We start from the raw sequence: 19,082 nt of genomic DNA, 5'->3' as shown, positions 1-19,082 counted from the left end.
TTTTGGGATAAAATCCCTAAAGTTGATGGGGCTATCTCTACTCTTGCTAACCGTACTACTATTCCTACAGTGGATAGTACTTCCTTTAAGGATCCTTTAGATAGGAAGCTTGAATCCTTTCTAAGGAGAGCTTATTTATGTTCAGGTAGTCTTCTTAGACCTGCTATTTCTTTGGCTGATGTTGCTGCAGCTTCCACTTTCTGGTTGGAGGCTTTAGCGCAACAAGTTTCAGACCATAATGCTTATAGCATTGTTAAACTTCTTCAACATGCTACTAACTTTATTTGTGATGCCATTTTTGATATCATTAGAATTGATGTCAGGTATATGTCTTTAGCTATTTTAGATAGAAGAGCTTTATGGCTTAAATCTTGGAATGCAGATATGACTTCTAAGTCAACTTTGCTTTCTCTTTCTTTCCAAGGTAATAAATTATTTGGTTCACAGTTGGATTCTATAATTTCAACTGTTACTGGGGGGAAAGGAACCTTTTTGCCTCAGGACAAAAAATCTAAAGGTAAATATAGGGCTGCTAATCGTTTTCGTTCCTTTCGTCAGAATAAGGAACAAAAGCCTGACCCTTCCCCTAAAGGAACGGTTTCTGTTTGGAAACCTCCAGTCTGGAATAAATCCAAGCCTTTTAGAAAGTCAAAACCAGCTCCCAAATCCGCATGAAGGTGCGGCCCTCATTCCAGCACAGCTGGTAGGGGGCAGGTTACGATTTTTCAAAGATATTTGGATCAATTCGATTCACAGTCTTTGGATTCAGAACATTGTTTCTCACGCATTCCAGTAAACCCAGTGAAGGCTCAGGCGTTTCTGAAATGTGTTTCAGACCTAGAGTTGGCTGGGGTAATTGTGCCAGTTCCAGTTTTGGAACGGGGTCTGGGGTTTTACTCAAATCTATTCATTGTACCAAAGAAGGAGAATTCCTTCAGACCAGTTCTGGATCTAAAAATATTGAATCGTTATGTAAGGATACCAACATTCAAAATGGTGACTATAAGGACTATTCTGCCTTTTGTTCAGCAAGGGCATTACATGTCTGTCTAAAATAGATTTACAGGATGCGTATCTTCATATTCCAATTCATCCAGATCACTATCAGTTCCTGAGATTCTCTTTTCTAGACAAGCATTACCAGTTTGTTGCCCTTCCGTTTGGCCTAGCAACAGCTCCAAGGATCTTTTCAAAGGTTCATACGGTGCCCTTCTCTCTGTAATCAGAGAACAGGGTATTGCGGTATTTCCTTATTTGGATGATATCTTGGTACTTGCTCAGTCTTTACATTCTGCAGAATCTCATACAAATCAACTTGTGTTGTTTCTTGAAAGACATGGTTGGAGAATCAATTTACCAAAGAGTTCACTGATTCCTCAGACAAAGGTAACCTTTTTGGGCTTTCAAATAGATTCAGTGTCCATGACTTTGTCTTTAACAGAAAAGAGACGTCTGAAGTTGGTTTCAACTTGTCGAAACCTTCAGTCTCAATCATTCCCTTCGGTAGCTTTGTGCATGGAAATTCTAGGTCTCATGACTGCTGCATCGGACGCGATCCCCTTTGCTCGCTTTCACATGAGACCTCTTCAGCTTTGTATGCTGAACCAGTGGTGCAGGGATTATACAAAGATATCACAATTAATATCTTAAATCCCAATGTTCGATCTTCTCTGACTTGGTGGTTGAATCACCATCGTCTAATTCAAGGGGCCTCTTTTGTTCGTCCAACCTGGACTGTTATCTCAACAGATGCGAGTCTTTCAGGTTGGGGAGCTGTATGGGGATCTCTGACAGCGCAGGGGGTTTGGGAATTTCGGGAGGCGAAATAACCAATCAACATTTTGGAACTCTGTGCGATTTTCAGAGCTCTTCAGTTCTGGCCTCTTCTGAAGAGAGAATCGTTATTTGTTTTCAGACAGACAATGTCACAACCGTGGCATATGTCAATCATCAAGGTGGGACTCACAGTCCTCAGGCTATGAGAGAAGTATCTCGGATACTTGTATGGGCGGAATCCAGCTCCTGTCTAATCTCTGCGGTTCATATCCCAGGTGTAGACAATTGTGAAGCGGATTATCTCAGTCGCCAGACGTTACATCCGGGCGAATGGTCTCTTCACCCAGAGGTATTTCTTCAGATTGTTCAAATCTGGGGACTTCCAGAAATAGATCTGATGGCCTCTCATCTAAACAAGAAACTTCCCAGGTATCTGTCCAGATCCAGGGATCCTCAGGCGGAAGCAGTGGACGCGCTGTCGCTTCCTTGGAATTATCAACCTGCTTATCTCTTTCTGCCTCTAGTTCTTCTTCCAAAAGTGATTTCCAAAATTCTAATGGAACGTTCGTTTGTATTGCTGGTGGCTCCAGCATGGCCTCACAGGTTTTTGTATGCGGATCTCGTTCAGATGGCAAGTTGCCAACCTTGGACACTTCCGTTAAGGCCAGACCTTCTGTCTCGAGGCCCTTTTTTCCATCAGGATCTCAAATCATTAAATTTGAAGGTATGGAGATTGAACGCTTGATTCTTAGTCATAGAGGTTTCTCTGACTCAGTGATTAATACTATGATACAGGCTCGTAAATCTGTGTCTAGAAAGATTTAATATCGAGTCTGGAAGACTTACATTTCTTGGTGTTCTTCTCATAAATTCTCTTGGCATTCTTTTAGAATTCCTAGAATTTTACAGTTTCTTCAGGATGGTTTGGATAAGGGTTTGTCTGCAAGCTCTTTGAAAGGTCAAATCTCTGCTCTTTCTGTTCTTTTTTTTTTTTTCTGTTCTTTTTCAATATTCAATGTTTTGTACAGGCTTTGGTTCGTATCAAGCCTGTCATTAAGTCAATCTCTCCTCCTTGGAGTCTTAATTTGGTTCTGAGGGCTTTACAGGCTCCTCCGTTTGAACCTATGCATTCTCTGGATATTAAATTACTTTCTTGGAAAGTGTTCCTTTTAGCCATCTCTTCTGCTAGAAGAGTTTCTGAGTTATCTGCTCTTTCTTGTGAATCTCCTTTTCTGATATTTCATCAGGATAAGGCAGTGTTGCGGACTTCATTTAAATTTTTACCTAAGGTTGTGAATTCTAACAACATTAGTAGAGAGATTGTTGTCCCTTCATTGTGTCCTAATCCTAAAAATTCTCTGGAGAAATCTTTACATTCTTTGGATGTAGTAAGAGCTTTGAAATATTATGTTGAAGCTACTAAAGGTTTTAGAAAGACTTCTAGTCTATTTGTTATCTTTTCTGGTTCCAGGAAAGGTCAGAAGGCTTCTGCCATTTCTTTGGCATCTTGGTTAAAATCTTTGATTCATCATGCTTATGTAGAGTCGGGTAAGTCCCCGCCTCAAAGGATTACAGCTCATTCTACTAGGTCAGTTTCTACTTCCTGGGCTTTTAGGAATGAAGCTTCTGTTGATCAAATTTGCAAAGCAGCAACTTGATCTTCTTTGCATACTTTTATTAAATTCTACCATTTTGATGTTTTCTCTTCTTCAGAAGCAGTTTTTGGTAGAAAAGTACTTCAGGCAGCTGTTTCAGTTTGATTTTCTGCTTATTATTTCATTTTTTTTTTTTTCTTCAAAAAAGCTTTATTGAAAGGTATTCAAAAGATTACAAGTTTTTCAATTTTTCCAAGGTGCATATGAGAACAAAGTTATGTGATCATTACATTGCAAATTGTGATGTTTAATACTAACATGTAAGAGTCATTCTTCCTCTGGCTCCCCTAGGCATGATAAATTACTGACCGTTCATAGAACATGTGGAGTTTAGCTCCAGAGAGATCAGGACACAGTTCAATATGCACTTGTATGTTAAAAAGTCCAAGAGTCCAGTAGTGCACTTTTCCTGGTGTTCTACGGCCATTCCCACCAAGCTATATATGCATAAGCTAGGATCACCAGAGAGTGAAAAGCAGAGAGAAAAGGGGAAAGAGGGGGGGAGGGGGGAGGATTGTTTGGGGCTCGTTTGTGCAAGTCTCGTGAAGATTAGGCGGAGGTGGTAGGTAAAGGTGAGGAAGGAGGAGGGGGGAGAGGGGGGGGTAAGTGTCAATGGAGAAGTCAGAGGTCCGTGCTGTAGTCCGTTATCCTACACAGTCCGTTGTCTTTGTGTCGCCCAGTGCTCCAGCGTCATCTCGTGTGTGTTCACAGTCCCTTGCTGAATGTGGTGATATCTTTCTAGGTGTAGCAGCGTATCTACTTGTTCTTGCCATTCCTTAAGGGTCGGTGTGGTGCTAGATTTCCAATGCCTTGGGATCAGCAATTTAGCTCCATTCAGCATAATTAATAGTAGTGCTCTGCTAGCTTTACAGGGCAGTTTGGGCAATGATAGGAACAGTAGTGTTTTTGGGCTGTTCTGCAGGGGTTTCCCTAAGACTAGTTCCATGTGATTAAGGACGCCAACCCAATATTCGTCTAGCCTGGGGCAATCCCACCATATGTGTGTTGGTGTGCCAGCTGCGCCACAATCCCTCCAGCATTTGCCTGAGGCCTGCTTGTAAATCTTCTGCAGTCTGCTGGGCGTGAGGTACCACCTTGCTAGGCATTTGAAACTGGATTCCTGCACTCTCATAAAGATTGAGGCTGACTTGGTCACTAAAAAAGCGTTCTGCCAGTCCTTATGACCAATCTCAGTCTGCCATTCCTTTTCCCACATCTTCGTGTAGGAAGGGAGTGTCTGGGCATCATCTGTCAGTAGCAATTTATAGAGTAATGAGATTGCATGAGCAGTTGGTGAGTCCTTCAGGCACAAGGTCTCGAAAGTGGTAGGCGCTCTGGTTAAACAAGATCTATGTTTATGTGTCACAATGTAGTGGTTTAACCGCATGTGTGAGTACCAGTTCATCATCAGATGAGGGTGTTCCTCTAGGATGTCCGTGAGTGTCTTGAGCTTGTGTCCGTCTATCAAAGACTTGATGACGTAGTCATTTAAGGGTGTGTCAGTAGTGGCTCTAATTTCAGGGTAATTCCATGGTAGTGGGGCATTATGATAAATAGGGGTTATGTTTGGTTGTTATATGTGTTGTAGTGTTTATTATCTTGTCCCAAGTGGAATAGAAATCTATCAGAAGGGGATATGTTGTTGTGGCTGTGTGCCTATACTTTTCTAGTATCCAGGCACCTAGGCCTGCGTTGTTTGTGTCTAAGATATCGCAGTCCAGTCGTACCCATTCTTTGTTTGGATCATTAGAGCACCAGTCCAGCAATCTACCCAGCGTGATTGCTTGTTTGTACGTTAGTATGTTTGGGACCCCCAGGCCCCCCCTGTCCCTAGGCAAATATAGAGTTCTCCTGGCTACCCTTGGTCTGATCCCTCCCCAGATGTATTGTTCGATTAAATTTTGTATTTTTTGTAGAAAGTTCCTTGGGAGGGGGATTGGTGTTGTTTGGAGAATGTAAAGCAGTCTGGGTAGCACGTTCATCTTGACGACATTTATTCGTCCTAGCCAGGAGATGGATTTGTTCTTCCATCTAGACAGGTCCGCTATCACTGTGGTTTCTAAACTCTTGTAATTTTCTCGGAATACAGTCTGAGTGTCCGGGGAGATATTATTTCATTTTTTTGATTTGGGTTGTGGATTATTTTTTCAGCGGAATTGGCTGTCTTTATTTTATCCCTCCCTCTCTAGTGACTCTTGCGTGGAAGTTTCACATCTTGGGTATCTTTTATCCCATACGTCACTAGCTCATGGACTCTTGCCAATTACATGAAAGAAAACCTAATTTATGTAAGAACTTACCTGATAAATTCATTTCTTTCATATTAGCAAGAGTCCATGAGGCCCACCCTTTTTTGTGGTGGTTATGATTTTTTGTATTATGCACAATTATTCCAATTCCTTATTTTTTATGCTTTCGCTCCTTTCTTATCACCCCACTTCTTGGCTATTCGTTAAACTGAATTGTGGGTGTGGTGAGGGGGGGTATTTATAGGCATTTTGAGGTTTGGGAAACTTTGCCCCTCCTGGTAGGAATGTATATCCCATACGTCACTAGCTCATGGACTCTTGCTAATATGAAAGAAATGAATTTATCAGGTAAGTTCTTACATAAATTATGTTTTTGGTAATGTTGGAGGATCCCAGTCCTAGCGGGCCGAGGGATCAGAGGCCTTAGATGCTGGATGGCAAAAATGGATCTGACATTTGGGGATGAAGCCAATCTCCTTACCGTCGCCATGTTTTTTTTTCTTTGTTTTTTGGTTCTATTTCTGAGCTTGGGTAAATGGGGCTTTTAATTGGCTGGTCCCGTTGCGTCCTCATTCACCTTAGGCGTTTGCCCCGATGGGTGCTGCCTTCATTTTATTTTTTTGATCCAGATGGATGTGTATAATTTTGTTTTTTCTTAAGCTGATGTCTGTTAGATTTTCGTTTTTATGAACGTTCTTCTCTGGAACCGATACTTGCGATTTTCGTTGTTTGGGCACTTCCGCGGGAAGTTGCGCACTTGTTGAATAATAGAATTATGTTTTCTAGTTTATTGATCCTTAGGGACGAATTTTCTTGGACCTTGGGCAGTTCTAGAGTGTCCTTATATCAGGCAGGTACTGGTCAGATGCTTTTTCGACTGTTACCAGGGTTCATGTCACCCTCGTGGTGCTGATTATTCCTATTGGATTTTGAATGTCACTTGGCCTATTCTATGGACTCCGGGCTCGGATCCTACTGAAGTATGAGGCCTGTTGTTTCACTTCAACCCCTCCGAAAGGAGGGTTAGGAGTACCAATCTAGGTTGGTTGTTCGGGCTTCTCGTCTAGGATGGGTTTTGTTTTTGCAGACGTCATGGTTCTCAGATCCCCGGGGACTCAGAGCCATTATTCCATTCTTTGGAGTTGGGAGATGTGTGTGACCTATGTGGTCTGGGGTGCCGCGTGATTAATGGTTTGCATTTTCACTCAAGGTTCTTGTGGGTGCTGACTCTTTAGTATATCAAGCATTTTATTGCGGTGGAGGAGTTTCCTTCCTTCCCGTCTTGGGTGGATCATATGGTCTGGATGCGTGTGCATGTTCTTTCTCTGCTCAGAGTTGTTACTCTAAGAGTTGGTGTGCAGGGGTTCCCTGCCTTCTGTGGGCAGCTGTGAAGCTCCAGCTTTTGCCTGCTTAAAGAAGATTTTTAAAAGATAGATTCTTCAAGGATCTCTGGCTGTTGTCTCTTCCATTACCCTTGGTCTGACCATGGTCTCGACCCTTGGGAGTATTTCCGTCCTAGTTGCAACTCTAGCCTTGGGGCTTGTCAGTGAAGAGGCGAGGTCGGTTATGGAGGACCGGTAGTTGACCATTTATCCTTTATGCTCTGTTAGGGGCTTTGTGGGCGGTGTCTTAAGAATGATTCTCTGGGATGGCGAGCAGTGGTACAGGTTTCTCATTCACCTTTGGGTGTTGGTTGCTACCTGGCCTGTGTGCGTAGTACGTATTAACGCTTGCCTACGAGATTTCTTTGCGATCCAAGTGCCCTAGGTGCTGAATCTTAGACCTTTAAGGAAGTCCTTGTGACTCTTGGCTTTGAGGCTATTGCTAGATCGCTAAGTCTACGGACTTTAGAGGTTCGTTTCTCCTTGTAGGAGGCAACTTAGGGTTCCACTGGAAGTTGGATCTTTGTTTGATTCCATTTTCGAGGACCCTGGCATGGGTCCATGTCTCTCCTTGTGTGGATGGTTCGTTCTCACTCTAGATGTCTGTGGGCCTCTCTCTGTAGAGGCTGGGGCTCTGTGAGAGATGCCTATCTGTTTGTGGCGTAAGCTTTAGGTCCCTCCAACGGTCCCCTATTGGTCTTCTGGCGCATTTTACGCTGTTCCTGTAGACTCAAGGTATCTTCACCTGGGTTGGCGATATGGCCGAGGGGTTTCGCCTCTATGGTAGGGTGGTTTTACGTTGTTTCATCCTTTCTCTTCTAGAGCGGGGGTAGGATTCTCCGGGTTCGGAGTTACCTTAGTATTTTGAGCGACCTGTGGGTCCTTGATGTCTTGCCTTGTAAGGGTTTTTCCCTTCTTGCGTTTCAGAATCCTGGAAGGGGTGTTGTGATGTAGTGACTGGTTTCTCCATTTCCTGCAGCGGGAGGCTGAGGGTTTGATCCTTATGGGGCGCCTGCTATATGTTGGATTCTGATATATGGATGCTGAGGGTCTGAGGACCTTCTTCCCTTGGAAAATGTTCCTTGTTTTTTGAGAAGACAGCCGTGTAGGGGGTTTCGCACCCGAGCACAATGTCTATCCTGACTCATGGTATCATACCGTTTGTAGTAAAGGTCAGCGGTCTTAACCCTACATTGACCCTTCTTTTCTCTTCCAGAAGTCTGGGACTCTTGTCTTTGGTCTTGACTAGCCTTTGAGCTAGGACCATTATCCTAGAGGGAAGATTGGGAGTTGGTTACTCTATGCAGGGTTCACCGTTTTTCTTTAGAGTCGGTTCTCTCCTTTTGTGGGAGGTCTTAGATGTCATCCTCTTTTCCACTGGCGTTCGGTGCTGGGAGGGGGCGTTCCCTGGAGCCGATATTCGGATCTTTGCAGGTTTGCAGTTGAATCCAGCTACAGCTATTGCACTTTGAGGGTGTAACCAGCTACAGCTAATTGCACTTTGATGTTAGCAAGCTTTGAAACACTTTTGGTGTTTGGGTTTAGCAATGGTGAGTCAGCTTTCTACCTAGAAGCTGGTCATTGGGAGTTCCTGTTCAGCGGTTGGTGTTCCTTTGGGGGAACTCTTTACTAGCTGCTGGGATAGTTATCCTATTTCTGCTGTCTAGCTTGCAGATCTAGATTTAATATGAGGCAACGGGTAACTCATGATTTTCCTGGAGTACCTTTGGGTATGGTACAGGGTCAGGGATATGAGGGTGTTCCTTGAGTCCTTTTTGGGACATGTTTCTCTGTGTATGGATCTCTCTTTCTTCGGTCCTTGTGTTCTCGGGAGTTCATCTCCCTGGGCGTTGCTATTGTACGACAACCATGGGTTGTTCTATGTTCTGCAAAGTGGAATGATCCTTTGGATTTTCATGAGATTCTGTTCTCCTTTTTGGGGGCAGATAGCGGTCCTGGTCCGGGTACCTTCATGGGCATCGTGATCCGCGGGCTTGATTCCTCGGAGGTTGTTTGGGCTTGACGGGCTCTGGGACTGAGCGGTTTAGTTTGGCTTTGCCGGTGGTGTAACTTATGTGCAGTTAACTGGGCTTCGGGTTTTCACCTGTATGTTTTTTATACTTTTTCGGATTGTTGCATAATCAGGCTGTGGTGCCTTTCGAAGGGGCTGCCTTTTGTACCCACCCGTTGTTTGCATTCAGTGTCCTCTTGCTTGGGTATTTTCCCAAAAGTAATGAATGCAGCTGTGGACTCTTCCCTTTTTAAGAAGAAAAACCTAAATTATGCTTACCTGATAATTTCATTTTCTTCTGAAGGGAAGAGTCCACAGCTCCCGCCCGTGTTTTTATCTATGAGGCGGCTGTAATTTTTTGTTCTTCTGGCACCTTTTTTTTTCTTTTCACCCTGATATTTCTTCTACTGTTCATTGTTCCCTCGGCAGAATGACTGGGAGATGAGGGAAGTGGGGGAGGTATTTACGTCTTTGCCTCCTCCTGGTGGCCAGGTTCTGTATTTCCCAAAAGTAATGAATGCAGCTGTGGACTCTTCCCTTCAGAAGAAAATGAAATTATTAGGTAAGCATAATTTAAGTTTTTCCATTAACAAAAAATATCATGCAAGCTTCTGCATTCTGTAGCTGCTACTAATAATTTACATTTATGGACAGAGACTATGAATTGGTAGCTAAATCTCTGGCCTAAATAATTTTCACCATTACCTATTAGAGTTTTCTCAAAATGTATTGAAGGTACATTGACTTTCATTAGCTGTTAATTTTAACAGAATTTATTGAAACAGAAGGCTGAAAAAATACCAGAATATGTTGATAACGCAAAGTTAAAGGGACACTGAACCTAAATTTTTTCTTTCACGATTCCGATAGAGCATGCAATTTTAAGCAACTTTCTAATTTACTCCTATTATCAAATTTTCTTCATTCTCTTGGTATCTTTATTTGAAATGCAAGAATGTAAGTTTAGATGCCGGCACATTTTTGGTGAACACACTGTGTTGTTCTTGCTGATTGGTGGATGAATTCACCCACCAATAAAAAAGTGCTTTCCATGGTCCTGAACCAAAAAAATAGCTTAGATGCCTTCTTTTTCAAATAAAGAAAGCAAGTCAACAATGAAAAATTGATAATAGGAGTAAATTAGAAAGTTGCTTAAATTTGCATGCTCTATCTGAATCATGAAAGAAAATAATTTGGGTTCAGTGTCCCTTTAAGATATCATTACCATTTCAGGAGAATGAGTAACAGCTTTTCATGATTTATCCATTTTAAAAGAGCAACATTGTGCAATATTACTAGGAAGGTTTTGTCTTCCTGTTTAATAAAGGCTTTGCTTTGTAACTAAAATGACTCGCAAAGGCAATCCTTATGATTCAATTTTATCATTATTAAAACTCTTCTTTTAAGTCCCCCTCCACCCTGTTCATATACTACATTGAAAAATAATTATTTTGGGGGAAATAAGTAATTATGGAAACCTGAAATCAAGAGATATGAAACCCAAATATTTTATTTTGCAATTTAGATACAGCATACCATTTTATACAACTTTTCCATTTATTTCTATTATCAAATTTAATTTGTTCTCTTAGGGCCCCAGATCAGAAGTGGTTTTTCATGCTGACCCTCGCAGGGGCTGCTTTGGTGGAATTACTGTAAAAAAAGGGGGCAGTCCCTGCAAGTGGCGAGATGGCTTCTATATAAAGTAATGGAGCTTTCTGTAAAGGGACGCTCCGTAGAGTGAAGTGAGCAGGGGGCACACTTTTTAAAAATTAAATCCTGCAGCCAATATAAATCACATTACGCTGCTTTCTGCATATAGCATCTTACAATTGCCTATATTCTCATATGCATGTGTTTTTTCTTTTAGGGTTATAAGTATTTATTTTTAAATGTTTTGAGAAAAGCTTGCCACCTTTTAGTTTGCGAGAAAAAAAATGAGATCTGTAGTGCGAAAATCTTTACAGAATTACTCTGGGACTAGAGAGGCTATTTCATATAAATCCCATGTTTAGCCCACTTTACATACAAATTTTAAATTTTTTGATAAAATGCGATTTTTGGTGAAGAATTTTGTTAGGATTTTTTATCCACTTTAACAATAAAAAAAAACATGCCTGCATATTTTTGTGTGAATGGTTCAATTATTTGTGTTTTTTTTTCTTCTGGCAATTTGATTAAATATGTGAAGCTTTTTAAAAAAAAAAAAAAAATCACCACTGACTTGTGATATTGCTGTACCTTTTTTGTTCCTGTAGATTCTACTAGTATCAGATTATTTCTATGCCTTTCTTCGGAGAGAGTACCACTTACATCATGGTCTATACCTTACCAAGAAAGATGGAACAGAAGCAACCCTCATTTTAAAATAATACTGTGATGGTTACCAAAATGTGAGTGAAAGTTAAGGGATTTGGTATATTGAGGGAGAAGAGAGAAATGATTCCACCTCCAGCCAGTCCCTCTAAGGACTCTCTATAGTGATGCAACTGAACTATGTAATACCACTTGGTATGGGAGATTTGGGGACTCATTACAAGAGCACGAAGCAACGTGACAGATGTTCACTTTTTCCCTAAGTGAACTTGCTGCAATATTATCCTCCTCTGAGAGTGAGGTGTCAATTAGATTTCATAATCTCGGAAGGACAAAAGATGAGCCTTGATGGCTTTTCTAGTTCTGTTTTCTCAGGCAGTTGGAAGTCGTATTGCGGAGAATACCTCTAGAGGCACAGTGTCCCTACAATGACGCATGTTGAAGGGAGGGGGGTAAAAGAATCCAGTGTTCAAGCATATAAAAACTTTCTTGTCCCTATCATACGTATTGTACTAAAGAAGCAGCTTATCAAAATTTGACCTTTTCCAACTCCACAGAACTTTAAGTTCTTCCATAAATCAGTAGTGGTGTGTTGTCCATAAGATCAACTCCTAAAATGAGATTTTTTTTTTTTTATTTTTTTTTTGCAGGGGAGGGTTTGTTTACTTTTATAGCCAAGTCATTTTGAAATGCGTCAGTTTTATTTTGCTTTCATGGGGAAAGCAAAAAACTAACAAAACCAAAACAGTGTCCTGTCTTGAATAAAACAACTTTTTTTTTTTTTCTTCTCTCCCTAGCGGAGGCATGTCTCTCTTCACCAATATAGTTGTGGGAGTTGTTTTATCATCCAATTAACAATTCATCTCTAGGCTCGTACACACACATGCCGTACACTCAATGTCAACTTTACATTTTCATGGAAAAAATAAACCATTTTATGCATGAAAACAAATATTTTAATGGCCCTTTAAAATGACTAATTTATACACTGTAATTAACCTGCTACTGCACAGATCCCTGTCACAATACACTACATGCACATGTGGTTTCTTCATAGTGTTATTACACTGCTGAGATACAAAAGACGGATGAATACGTATGGAAAGTCTAGGAATGTTTGTTGGATAGAATGTGTGTGTGTGTGTGTGTGTGTGTATATATATATATATATATATATATATATATATATATATATATATATATATATAATCATTGTTGGTGTATGGAAGGCTCAGTGTTTTGAGTTTTAAAGCATGTCTCCATTTATAGCTGCAAATGAATATATATCATGTAACAGGGATCGGGTGCAGAATCTGAAACGCACTCCATTTATAAATGAAAATGTGATCTATAAAATACTGTGCAAACTACCCATAATGCACCATAGGCTGTAGTTGGGTATTAAGTGCTACTCCATAGGTTCACAACTCATGGCTGATAACTTGAAGGATGTGCTGTGTAGCTTAAAGGGACACTGAACCCAAATTATTTATTTTGTGATTCAGATAGAGCATGACATTTTATGCAACTTTCTAATTTACTCCTATTATCAAATTTTCTTCATTCTCTTGGTATCTTTATTTGAAATGTAAGTTTAGATGCCGGCCCATTTTTGGTAAACAACTTGGGTTCTTGCTGATTGGTGGATAAATTCATCCACCAATAAAAAAGTGCTGCCCAGAGTTCTGAAACGAAAAAAAAGCTTAGATGCATTATTTTTCAAATAAAGATAGCAAGAGAATGAAGAAAAATTGATAATAGGAGTAAATTAGAAAGTTGCTTAAAATTGCATGCTCTATCTGAATCACAAAAGACAAAATTTGGGTTCAGTTTTCCTTTGACTGATTAAAGATAAATTGGCACCAGCACTGGAAGAAAATACCTGCAATTAAATACATAAAATGTATATATTATATATGGAGCTTACCCAATCTCTTTATTTGTACTTAAAATATTTATTTGTGGGGAATGGGTTCTAAATAAATTTGTTCTGAAAATAAATGAGTTGGAATATTGAGTGTGACTTTTTTCAATACTATTGCATACGAATATGTAGAAATGTTCCACTAAAAAGGGATATGCAACTAAAATATAAAACTTTTATGATTCAGGTAGATAACATAATTTATGTAAGAACTTACCTGATAAATTCATTTCTTTCATATTAGCAAGAGTCCATGAGCTAGTGACGTATGGGATATACATTCCTACCAGGAGGGGCAAAGTTTCCCAAACCTTAAAGTGAATGTAAACTCAGCCTTCGTTCTTAACAGCAGTGTGACAATTATCAATAAAAAACTTGAGTTTCATTCATCAAATTTAAAGTTTTTAAATGGATACCTTTATTTTCATTAATTTATATCAGTTTGCGGCTAAATCGTCCTCCGCCCGGCATTCGCGCTCTGTTGCTGACCTTTTTGATTGACGTCCTAATAGCCAATAACGGCTCTAACCACGGGGGGACCCACCCTCTTCTCATTACGTAATAAGTCCTTATTGCGCATGCGTTAGTCTTCGGTGCAGAGCTAATCTATTGTAAGCTCGTGCACATTACATTTCGCGCATGCGCAATAGTAACAAACATGGGGTAGCAATACATTCTTATACGGAGTCCTTTCATTTCCTCTGTATTGTCAAGCTTGGATTAGTGGATGTGAAAGGGCTCCGTATATAGGTTAGATATATCTTACATTGTACATTAGCAATAATGGAGGCTGATAATTATATGCCGGTTGCAAAGTAATAGACATTAGAACTTCAAAAAAGACTTACACTCGATATTTTTTTATTTGAAATTGGCTTGATTGAATTTTTTTTTCTTTTTGGAGATCCTGTCCTACGCCACTCACAACGATAGTTTTCATTGAATGAATACTCATTCAATGAATACTATATTGTTATACAGCGTAAACAGAAGTAATGCATGCGCAATGGAAAATAGACACGGGAGCGCGCAGTGCCTATACGTAAACAGCGGGTGGGACCGCTGTTTACGTAATATGGATGAAAATTAGGAATCAGTGAGTGGGAGGAGCGGGTAAGCGAATGAGCGGTATGCTATATATAAAATAAAAAATAAAATACACATTTTATTAAAAATTTATTGTGGCGGTATGCTTAATTTGAGGAATCTCTATAAAACTTGATTACACAAACCGAAAAAATTGACATTCACTTTAAAAATGCCTATAAATACACCCCTCACCACACCCACAATTCAGTTTAACGAATAGCCAAGAAGTGGGGTGATAAGAAAAAAGTGCGAAAGCAAATAAAATAAGGAATTGGAATAATTGTGCTTTATACAAAAAAATCATAACCACCACAAAAAAGGGCGGGCCTCATGGACTCTTGCTAATATGAAAGAAATGAATTTATCAGGTAAGTTCTTACATAAATTATGTTTTCTTTCATGTAATTAGCAAGAGTCCATGAGCTAGTGACGTATGGGATAATGACTACCCAAGATGTGGATCTTTCCACGCGAGAGTCACTAGAGAGGGAGGGATAAAATAAAGACAGCCAATTCCTGCTGAAAATAATCCACACCCAAAATAAAGTTTAATGAAAAACATAAACAGAAGATTCAAACTGAAACCGCTGCCTGAAGTACTTTTCTACCAAAAACTGCTTCAGAAGAAGAAAATACATCAAAATGGTAGAATTTAGTAAAAGTATGCAAAGAGGACCAAGTTGCTGCTTTGCAAATCTGATCAACCGAAGCTTCATTCTTAAACGCCCAGGAAGTAGAAACTGACCTAGTAGAATGAGCTGTAATCCTTTGAGGCGGAGTTTTACCCGACTCGACATAGGCATGATGAATTAAAGATTTCAACCAAGATGCCAAAGAAACAGCAGAAGCTTTCTGGCCTTTTCTAGAACCGGAAAAGATAACAAATAGACTAGAAGTCTTTCGGAAAGACTTAGTAGCTTCAACATAATATTTCAAAGCTCTAACAACATCCAAAGAATGCAACGATTTCTCCTTAGAATTCTTAGGATTAGGACATAATGAGGGAACCACAATTTCTCTACTAATGTTGTTGGAATTCACAATCTTAGGTAAAAATTCAAAAGAAGTTCGCAACACCGCCTTATCCTGATGAAAAATCAGAAAAGGAGACTCACAAGAAAGAGCAGATAATTCAGAGACTCTTCTGGCAGAAGAGATCGCCAAAAGGAACAAAACTTTCCAAGAAAGTAATTTAATGTCCAATGAATACATGGGTTCAAAAGGAGGAGCTTGAAGAGCCCCCAGAACCAAATTCAAACTCCAAGGAGGAGAAATTGACTTAATGACAGGTTTTATACGATCCAAAGTTTGTACAAAACAATGAATATCAGGAAGATTAGCAATCTTTCTGTGAAAAAGAACAGAAAGAGCAGAGATTTGTCCTTTCAAAGAACTTGCGGATAAACCTTTATCCAAACCATCCTGAAGAAACTGTAAAATTCTCGGAATTCTAAAAGAATGCCAAGAAAAATGATGAGAAAGACACCAAGAAATATAAGTCTTCCAGACTCTATAATATATCTCTCTAGATACAGATTTACGAGCCTGTAACATAGTATTAATCACAGAGTCAGAGAAACCTCTTTGACCAAGAATCAAGCGTTCAATCTCCATACCTTTAAATTTAAGGATTTGAGATCCTGATGGAAAAAAGGACCTTGCGACAGAAGGTCTGGTCTTAGCGGAAGAGTCCACGGATGGCAAGAGGCCATCCGGACAAGATCCGCATACCAAAACCTTTGAGGCCATGCCGGAGCTACCAGCAGAACAAACGAGCTTTCCTTCAGAATCTTGGAGATTACTCTTGGAAGAAGAACTAGAGGCGGAAAGATATAGGCAGGATGATACTTCCAAGGAAGTGATAATGCATCCACTGCTTCCGCCTGAGGATCCCGGGATCTGGACAGATACCTGGGAAGTTTCTTGTTTAGATGAGACGCCATCAGATCTATTTCTGGAAGCCCCCACATTTGAACAATCTGAAGAAATACCTCTGGGTGAAGAGACCATTCGCCCGGATGCAACGTTTGGCGACTGATATAATCCGCTTCCCAATTGTCTATACCTGGGATATGAACCGCAGAGAGTAGACAGGAGCTGGATTCCGCCCAAACCAGAATTCGAGATACTTCTTTCATAGCCAGAGGACTGTGAGTCCCTCCTTGATGATTGATGTATGCCACAGTTGTGACATTGTCTGTCTGAAAACAAATGAACGATTCTCTCTTCAGAAGAGGCCAAGACTGAAGAGCTCTGAAAATTGCACGGAGTTCCAAAATATTGATCGGTAATCTCACCTCCTGAGATTCCCAAACTCCTTGTGCCGTCACAGCTCCCCAACCTGTAAGACTTGCATCTGTTGAAATTACAGTCCAGGTCGGAAGAACAAAAGAAGCCCCCTGAATTAAACGATGGTGATCTGTCCACCACGTTAGAGAGTGTCGTACAATCGGTTTTAAAGATATTAAATGAGATATCTTTGTGTAATCCCTGCACCATTGATTCAGCATACAGAGCTGAAGAGGTCGCATGTGAAAACGAGCAAAGGGGATCGCGTCCGATGCAGCAGTCATAAGACCTAGAATTTCCATGCATAAGGCTACCGAAGGGAATGATTGTGACTGAAGGTTTCGACAAGCTGAAATCAATTTTAGACGTCTCTTGTCTGTCAAAGACAGAGTCATGGACACTGAATCTATCTGGAAACCCAGAAAGGTTACCCTTGTCTGAGGAGTCAATGAACTTTTTAGTGAATTGATCCTCCAACCATGATCTTGAAGAAACAACACAAGTCGATTCGTATGAGATTCTTCTAAATGTAAAGACTGAGCAAGTACCAAGATATCGTCCAAATAAGGAAATACCACAATACCCTGTTCTCTGATTACAGACAGAAGGGCACCGAGAACCTTTGTAAAAATTCTTGGAGCTGTAGCTAGGCCAAACGGCAGAGCCACAAAACTGGTAATGCTTGTCTAAAAAGAGAATCTCAGGAACTGATAATGATCTGGATGAATCGGAATATGCAGATATGCATCCTGTAAATCTATTGTGGACATATAATGCCCTTGTTGAACAAAAGGCAAGATAGTCCTTACAGTTACCATCTTGAACGTTGGTATCCTTACATAACGATTCAATATTTTTAGATCCAGAACTGGTCTGAAGGAATTCTCCTTCTTTGGTACAATGAAGAGATTCGAATAAAACCCCAGTCCCTGTTCCAGAACTGGAACTGGCATAATTACTCCAGCCAACTCTAGATCTGAAACACATTTCAGAAATGCTTGAGCTTTCACTGGATTTACTGGGACACGGGAAAGAAAAAATCTCTTTACAGGAGGTCTTATCTTGAAACCAATTCTGTACCCTTCTGAAACAATGTTCTGAATCCAAAGATTGTGAACAGATTTGATCCAAATGTTTTTGAAAAAACGTAACCTGCCCCCTACCAGCTGAGCTGGAATGAGGGCCGCACCTTCATGTGGACTTAGAAGCTGGCTTTGCTTTTCTAGAAGGCTTGGATTTATTCCAGACTGGAGATGGTTTCCAAACTGAAACTGCTCCTGAGGATGAAGGATCAGGCTTTTGTTCTTTGTTGAAACGAAAGGAACGAAAACTATTATTAGCCCTGTTTTTACCCTTAGATTTTTTATCCTGTGGTAAAAAAGTTCCTTTCCCACCAGTAACAGTTGAGATAATAGAATCCAACTGAGAACCAAATAATTTGTTACCCTGGAAAGAAATGGAAAGTAGAGTCGATTTAGAAGACATATCAGCATTCCAAGTTTTAAGCCATAAAGCTCTTCTAGCTAAAATAGCTAGAGACATAAACCTGACATCAACTCTGATAATATCAAAAATGGCATCACAGATAAAATTATTAGCATGTTAAAGAAGAATAATAATATTATGAGAATCATGATCTGTTACTTGTTGCGCTAAAGTTTCCAACCAAAAAGTTGAAGCTGCAGCAACATCAGCCAATGATATAGCAGGTCTAAGAAGATTACCTGAACACAGATAAGCTTTTCTTAGAAAGGATTCAATTTTCCTATTTAAAGGATCCTTAAAGGAAGTACCATCTGACGTAGGAATAGTAGTACGTTTAGCAAGGGTAGAAATAGCCCCATCAACCTTAGGGATTTTGTCCCAAAATTCTAATCTGTCAGACGGCACAGGATATAATTGCTTAAAACGTTTAGAAGGAGTAAATGAATTACCCAATTTATCCCATTCTCTGGAAATTACTTCAGAAATAGCACCAGGAACAGGAAAAACTTCTGGAATAACCACAGGAGATTTAAAGACCTTATCTAAACGTTTAGAATTAGTATCAAGAGGACCAGAATCCTCAATTTCTAAAGCAATTAGTACTTCTTTAAGTAAAGAACGAATAAATTCCATTTTAAATAAATATGAAAATTTATCAGCATCAATCTCTGAGACAGAATCCTCTGAACCAGAAGAGTCATTAGAATCAGAATGATGATGTTCATTTAAAAATTCATCTGTATAAAGAGAAGTTTTAAAAGATTTTTTATGTTTACTAGAAGGAGGAATAACATACATAGCCTTCTTGATGGATTCAGAAACAAAATCTCTTATATTATCAGGAACATTCTGAACATTAGATGTTGATGGAACTGCAACAGGTAATGGTACATTACTAAAGGAAAT

At 39.9% G+C, this 19,082-nt stretch overlaps 1 protein-coding gene across 1 annotated transcript in view; it reads left to right on the top strand.

Annotated features, from left to right (window-relative positions):
- PIGU (phosphatidylinositol glycan anchor biosynthesis class U) overlaps positions 1-13,390 on the top strand; it is a 54,593-nt gene extending 41,203 nt beyond the window's left edge. The window contains exon 12 of the mRNA XM_053713395.1: positions 11,332-13,390. Within this exon, the coding sequence (XP_053569370.1) occupies positions 11,332-11,445 (114 nt within the window). The 3' untranslated portion in view covers positions 11,446-13,390. The remainder of the gene's footprint in view (positions 1-11,331) is intronic.
- The last annotated feature ends 5,692 nt before the right edge of the window (positions 13,391-19,082 follow it).

This window comes from Bombina bombina, chromosome 1 (assembly GCF_027579735.1).
Source record: "Bombina bombina isolate aBomBom1 chromosome 1, aBomBom1.pri, whole genome shotgun sequence".
NCBI lineage: Eukaryota > Metazoa > Chordata > Amphibia > Anura > Bombinatoridae > Bombina > Bombina bombina.
The sequence above is the reverse complement of the archived record's forward strand: the minus strand, read 5'-3'. Positions and strand labels throughout refer to the sequence as shown.